The 8,056-nt window shown below is 37.0% G+C and overlaps 1 protein-coding gene across 1 annotated transcript in view; it reads left to right on the plus strand.

The window, feature by feature from the left end:
* The window catches only part of LOC115628855, a 78,982-nt gene extending 76,566 nt beyond the window's left edge, over positions 1–2,416 (plus strand). Inside the window, exon 8 of the mRNA XM_030525105.1 lies at positions 1,896–2,416. Within this exon, the coding sequence (XP_030380965.1) occupies positions 1,896–2,226 (331 nt within the window). The 3' untranslated portion in view covers positions 2,227–2,416. The remainder of the gene's footprint in view (positions 1–1,895) is intronic.
* Positions 2,417–8,056: the final 5,640 nt, after the last annotated feature.

Raw genomic sequence — 8,056 nt, forward strand, 5'->3', positions numbered from 1 at the left:
TTGCGTTCTCGACAGAGCAGACTCCCTACAACCCCTCTGCAACATTTTCAATAATTCCGCAGCCAAAATTCCAGTGGGAACACAAAATTTCAAACATACTCGTTGATTATTTGTTTTTCATACTACTTTTCGCGTCGAAAACAAACACACGAAAACTTCACACGAATGTAAAAGGATACCAAGCAAAAAAAAATTATAATATTTTACCGGTTAGGTATATGCGCTGCTTAAATGGAGCAGTCCGGGTCAAATTGAATTCATCCAGATTCCAAAACTACTCTTCACTCAAAAACTGGTTTTTCCCGATCTTGGAAGTCTTTAAAAAATCAGAAGGAAAACAGTTTTCATTTCAAACTTAATTAAACTTTGATCAGTCAATATATAAGTATAATATAATACAAATATCAGTACATATTATAGGTGAAATTTTCAAATTTACCTTAAACAATCAATTTTATTCAAATTACATTTCATTATTCGTTACCAATAAGTTTAAAAGTTTGTCCGCCTGTATGAACATCGAGAACTTTGTTACCATAACAGCTACGAACATAAAACTTGTTATATAGACTTGTCTTATCAATATGCAAGGCTAGTTTATCGCGGTGCAGAAATAGCCTAATTAATTAATTTACTATATATAGCCACCAAACGACCGATCGGTGCAATAATCGCTCTTAGTAGAATACATTTTATTTTATGAAGATATCTTAATCGGATAACTATGTCATATAGCTGTCATGAAAACGATCTGTGTGATATTTTATAACACTACACCACAATCGAATCGATGCTCTATCAAAATTGATAAACTATGCAGTTTTCAAAGGAACACAGTTTATTTTAACTGAATGCTTGTACAGGAAAAAGTGTACACGGTATTCACCAGTCGCCTTTAGCACTCTAATCATTTAATTAGGATCGGTTATTAAGAAATTTCAAAATTCTATTGTGAACTACTTTGAGTCAAGCCAGAGTTCATTATGAATCAAATGTATTCAGGGGTAAGTCCTATGTATTCGAATCAATGAATACGATTGGTCTTTCCAACCACTTCTAATAATCAATTTGCACTCAGAATGCATATATTCTTGACTTGTATGCTGGCACATAATTTAGCTTGCTCATTGAAATTATCAATCAGGATCAGACAATTGAACATGTGGCAATAGAAAAATGTAGAAAAAGGGCTCGGTACAAAAACCGGAAGGCAATGGTAGTAAGTAACGCCCTGGAGCTGAGGATGGCGCTGGATGGGGCTGAAGCTGGGGCTGAGATGAACGGATGATGCAGAAGCAGCTGCAAAACTATTTCTCGCACAATTGTGCGAAGTTTTTAATTAGTGTGAATGACTTTCAACATTGACGATGCTGCCGTGCCGTGCCGTGCCGTGCCGCTTCTGGTGTCTGCTGCCTGCTGCCTGCTGCATGCCGCCTGCTGCCCGCTGCCAGCCATGGAAATGTTTGCATGAGATGCTTGAAAATGCGTGCCAGAGCGATGATGAAATGTGCACGGTGCGGTCGGTTGGTGGGTTGGTGGGTCGGTGGGTTGGTTGGTTCCGCTGCTTGGAAGGGACTGTGCAAGTGGAAGAGTGCCGTAAAGTTTTCTTTTGCATTGACTTGCTTTCATTTTGCCGTTTTTTTTTTTTTTTGTTGCTTCTACACTCCGGCGTATTTGCTGCGTTTGCTTGTGTTGTTGCTTGTGCCAGTTACGGTTCTATTTCTATTGTTTGTCAGACACCTGTGCGCCGTCATTTCGTGAGTGGGTGGGTGTATATAGAAGTGTGTGGATGTGTGTGTGCGTGCGTGTATGGTTATAGATGCACCTCTTAACCCATTCATCATTCAGCTAAGCAATTCTAAACGTTCTCATTCGTTTTTATTGTTACTCCCCAGGCCCGACGTCTACATCCTAACGGTTACGCAAATGTTGCAGTACATGACCGATCCCAAGGAGCTGCGCGACATCGGCCAGATTGAGGCCTGGAAATGTGACAAGAATGTTGCAGTGGCACCCAAGCCCTGTAACATTTGGAGCACCTGCGCGCTTTCCTTCAAGATACCCGAACAAAATCTAACAGATACACGCTACATGGAAACCTGTCGCGAGTGTCCCAATGTCTATCCCTGGCTGGGCGACGCCGGTGGTACAGGTATATCGGGTAAAGATAACTATATCTTCTCCGGCCCCAGCACCGATACGGAGGACGCGGCTGCTGTTCAATAGAAAGTAAATCAGACATCTCTCTGTGTGTTCTCTGTTCTAGCATGTCTATTTTCTATCTATCTATCTATAACTATATATATTTTTTCTACATAACACCTGCCAGTCTGCCAACAGCAAAAATGATTTATTTTTTCCCCAACCTCTCTTTTAGTGTTTCAACCAATTTTTTTTGTTTCTATTTCAAACACTTCAGTAGCCCTTAAGCGTGAAATTGTGTCGAATTGTATTTAGTTCTAAGTGACAAAACATTTTTTTTTTAATGAATAAATGAACTATTTTTTCAAAACGATATCTTACTATTTTATTCGAGTGCACGGCGCGGTTTAGTAATCGATCAATATTTGAAGACAATCACTACAGAATTGCATCTGAATGAAGAATAAAATAAATATTCAATCTACGACATGATTGAAATTCTGCTGAAATGATCGAGGATTAAAATAAAAGTTGATTGAACCCAATATTTGCAGCAGCTGCGATCGCCTGATTGCAAAAAATACAAGTGAAAGAAATGCATTTAAAATTTTATTTAGAGTGTAGTCAATCATTAAATACATTAAAAGTAAGTATATAAGCTAAATTAACCCATACGTGCACATTTTCAAAATGTATATTGCAGGCATATTTATTGGGTCAGGGACATTAAACTTTATTCATCTTCCATGTCCCGATGGCGTAATGCTCGTAGATTTTCTTTTTGCAGATGAAACCACACAAGACTTTAAATAGTTAACTCTACAGGAATTCACCAATATCATTTTTTAGGATTATCTATGCATTTTCACCATGATTTAAAAATTGTAATTTTTATTAATTCTCTCAAAATTTAATGATTAAATTTTATTTTTACTTTTCAACAGCAGAAAAGAATAAAACACATAAAATAATGATTATTCTTTGAGTTTTATTCTTTTGATCATAAATAAAACTCAGCCTTAATTTTGCCTGAACATATTTTTTAAGTAGTTTTTTTTTAGCCCAAGCTGGGACTGCACCGAGTCTACACAATGTCCCTTAAACCATGCTCAGCTAGTTTATCTTATCTCTAGTCTACAAAGTGGTTACGGATTGTGTCACAAAATATTCTGGATAACAGATTTTATGTCTAAAATTAAATAATTTTATTGATTGATTAACAACTATAAATAGTCGATGGATATTGTAAGCCTTCACTAATTGGCAGCTGTTCATAAGGATTTTTTTTAGCTTTCGTTAAAAGCCAATTGATAAAGAAGCTCAGATCCAAAAATACCAACATTTCAGATACTAATAACATAAATTCCATTTCAATTTGCCTTTTCTTTATTTTTTTCGATTTATTTTACGATCACTTTTTGATTTAAATTGTTGTGAGAATAAGCAACAATTCATTTATGGCTAAGCCAGCTTCAGTGACGCCAAAAAGTAGGAAGGCAAACAAAACTTGACCAACTCAGGGCACGAATGAAATTAATGTCAACTACAATGTTAACAAACACCCACACACAGACACCAACACAGACACAAACACAGCCATGCATGTACATGCTCGCACACACGCCCAGCCACACTCTCGTGGAAATGCTGCATTTATTCAAAGCATTTAGAAAAGGGTTAGTTTGCGCAAAAGCGCAACTATGAACCTTTGCATCCGGAATCAACTATTTAAACCAGAAATTAGATGCGACAGCGCCACAATGCTGACAACGTGGCGCGCCGAAGGGCCGACCGGGTAGCTGTGTGTGTGTGTGTGTGTGTGGATAGGTGTCTGGGGGGGAGGTGGTTGGCAAGGGGCTAGTTGGTTTGGTGTCGCGAAGGGGGGGACGGTAACTACAACGAGAAAAAAATCACAAAACTTTTACAATTTCAACGGAAAACACGTGCAAAGCGTCAAAGTGAACATGCGAGAAGCGCGGTGGCACAGACACGCCCCTCGCAACATAATCCGCCCCCTCGCTGGTGCCACAATAACTCCGCTGACTGCCGCCAAGCACCCACACACACACACAAACAGCTTAAAGCGCGACAAACAACATCCGCATCCATTGTCGCTGCCGCTGCCGGTGTATGTGTGTGTGTTTGTGTATGTGTGAGTATGTTTGTTAGCTCTGCCCCTTGGCGTTGCGCAATGCCCCTTGCCCCTAGCTTTCCACGTTTTGCGTTCCATTCGTTTTTGCTTTTTTTTTTGTCAAAAGTTTTGTTTTTTGGCACAAAACTGCAAACACAAGCAAACACGCGCTTTCACACACATGCACTGACACATACACAGACGCGCACACTAATACACCCATGCTGGAGGAAGTAGGACGTAGGAAAGCGCATTCATTGCTGCTGTTTGCTTAGAACAAGCATATGTGTGTGTGAATGTGTGTGTGCTTGCACCAACTTCAGCCCCAAAATGAATGAATAAAGTTAGTCAGACAAATTGCATTTCCCGAAAATATTATCCCAAACAAGTAATTGAAAATTTGTTGGTCGTATTTATGCTTGTTGCCGACATCGAACTTGCAGCCAAAGTTCCTGCCATTGGCCAGGCTTAAATATCGTAGGTGTGACGAGGAAACAGCTACTAACATACTACATTCATCTGGCAATCCATTTCCATGATTGCTCCCAAAAGCTATGTCAATTATCAGAGCTACTCATAATGGACAACTAACGCCATTGAAATACGAGTATTCGGAATGTGTTAGGACTAAAGGACTTTCCGACTAATTTCAACTAATTTCAACTACAAATAATCAAGTATTATATTTCATATCAAACAATTCTGCACAATTCTATATAGAGAACATAGCCGTAATATTTTGCCAAAAAAGCATCTAAAAACATTTTCAAATTTTCCTGTTTCATTTTAAAAATATTTCTCTCATAAAAAGTTTCTCCTTTGACTGCATCAATTAGATATTAAGTTTCATATGTTTACATAAGTTTTATTTTATTTTATTTGTATGCCCTGTACCCGTAGGGTAAAAAGGGTATATTAGGTTTCCACATTTCAAATGCTACCTAAACCAAACTTTGCACACATAATTTATATATAATTGTCTATTGTTGTTCAAAATTTTATTCAATTCGGTCAATTCTAAGAAAAGTTACTAGCGAAACAAATTCTCGCCAGTACAACCCCCACAAACTGCAGCAAGTTCGCTCTTCTTCTTCCTCTTTTTGCTGCTGCTATGGGCGCATATGACTCAGTGACGGAAGTTTACCTGAGTACAGGGTATTACACTGTCGGGCTTGCTCGACTGTAGCGTTCTCTCTTGTTTGAATTGTGTCTTCATTTAAGATATAATTATTAAATGACATCTTAATCAATTTTATTAAAAATCTTACAGATTTTCATATTCAGTTGGATTACAAAATACCTTCACGGTCGTGGAACTTGTTTAAGCGGGAAAATAATTAAAGTATAAATAATTAAGTATAGTATTATATTTGATATCAAAAAATGCTACATATATAGCCGTAATATTTTTCCAAAAAAGCATCCAATAAAATATTCCTCATTCATTTTTAAACTATTGGTCTCACAAATAACTAAGTTTCTCCTTTGACTAGACAGTACAGTTGGATTAGAAAGTACCTTCACACATTTTTCTATGTAAATTGTACTACCAAGCAGAATACTGTCGCCCAACAAAAATATACTTATCTTATGATCATACGTACAATAGGAAACAATATAACAACGATATTGGTTATACGTAAATAAAGACTTTTTTAAGAATATTAAAAAAAATAAAATAAATAAATAAGACATATATAAAGTATAGGTATACGTAGTTGAAGACTTTTTGAAAATGATTAAAATCAATAAATAAATGCGACATATGCTCGTACATATTGTAGTAAAGGTAGATTCAATTACGAGTATGCCTTTCTGAATGCACGAATGCTTATGTAAATCGAATTAGACATAATATTGTTAATACACACATATCTACTCGTACTCTCTTGAAGTAAGCTGCACTTTCTTATACTCATGCTCGTATTCGCCGGCAGCTAATCTATTAGGTTAGCAGCCATACACCCACTTAATTTTTGCCTATATCATGGGTTAACTAAAGTCGAGAAACCACAGTCGCCCTAAAACGCGCACGTTCAACACCTAATATCATTTACAATTTAAAAATAAATGTAATTGCTGCAAAATTTGGTTGCCAAAGCTGGAAACAATGTGGGCACAAAAGGGCAAATGGAATATGAAACAACAAGCCAGGGCCCTCCTTGTCTTTCGCAATGTCACGTGCGCTGGCAATGTCGTTAGTGGGTTAATTGTTAAGCGGCGTGTGACTTATCCAGCCGCAGCTCTCAAACCGCTCGTCAGCGAAAAAAAAAGCTCAAACAGAAATTTACACGAATATGATGTCAACAGCATAATTATTGAATTACTTCACACACACACACACCACACACAAACACAAACACAAACACACACAGACACACAAGGACCCAAGCACACCGAGAGGCGCACACGTGGCAGAGAGAGAGAGAGAGAGAGAGAGAGGGGAGTGGCGTAAAAAAGTGTAGAGAAATGGCAAAGAGTGTGCCACACATGTACGTGGTAATATTATACAATATAAAGTGGCAACTTGTAAATGTGTAAAATGGCAGTTACAGCACCAACAGTTACAGCAACAGGAACAACAACAGCAGCAACAACAACTATGTATGACTGTGATGGCGGCAACAAAAACCAAAACATGACGACAACACTCCAAATGTTGCTCCACCTGACACTAACATGCAACCGTGGCGGCATCGTCAACGCATAGGGGCACGTCTACACAAACCCTACCCTCATTTCGCCGAGATCATACACACACACACACACACACACATCCAGTTGCACACACATACATATGTGCTCGTATGTGTGCATTACACTCGTTTATGCGGTTAAGGCAGTAGCCAGCGTTAAACCCTGAAATGTTACGTAGCCGTGTGTGGGAATATGTATACAAGTACGTATTGGTGATATAGATACCTTCAGAATATATATTCTGTTTAAATAAAGCTTCTCTTAATGCTCTACACCTGAATGGTAAAAAGTGAGGTTTTAAAAATGTTGTTTCTTGAACGCGATACATCGATTATCATCGCTGTTTTGGCTAAAACATCTAAAGCTTAATTTGGAAAGGAATTCAAAAGCAAACGGAATCTTCTTGAAGACTCGAGAATTAAAACCTAATATAAAGTTCACATAACTGGCGAAAAAAAAAACAACAAAAATAATTGAATCGATGCATGGATTTGTTTGTTGCGATTTATAGATTGTGTGAAACAATTATGCTTTTTAATTTTTACAACCCTAGTAAAAAGGGTATACTAACAGGTCCCCCCCCCCCATACTTGTACTATTCGTAATCACTTAAACGAGAAAAATTGATCTAGACATTAAAAATTAAAAAAAAAACAAATATTGCTCAAAATTCCATAATTCCAAGTTTTAAATTGCTAGCGAAGAAGTATTCAAATTTTATAACAGCAACAACAATTCGATCATTTTCATTTCAAAATTTCATAATTGAAATTGTTAAATTGATACCGAAAGAGTAATCAAATTTGATCATTTAGAACATAATTTAATTTGAAAAAATTAGTTTTATCACAAAAACATATTAGCCGAAGAAGTTTCAAAATTACGGAGCAACATTTCGAACATTTTCATTTCAAAATTTCATCACTGTTAGTTTTAAATTGGTGCCGAAAAAGCTTTCAAATTTCATCAATTCGAATATAATTTAATTTCAAGGAATACATTTTGCTTTAAAATCAATTTGTTGAAGAAGTTTGAAATTGACGGAACAACCTTTCAACAACCTTTCAATAACCTTTCAAATTACAA

Source organism: Scaptodrosophila lebanonensis, unplaced genomic scaffold, assembly GCF_003285725.1.
Source record: "Scaptodrosophila lebanonensis strain 11010-0011.00,11010-0021.00 unplaced genomic scaffold, SlebRS2 tig00000129-arrow-arrow-pilon, whole genome shotgun sequence".
NCBI classification, from domain to species: Eukaryota; Metazoa; Arthropoda; class Insecta; order Diptera; family Drosophilidae; genus Scaptodrosophila; species Scaptodrosophila lebanonensis.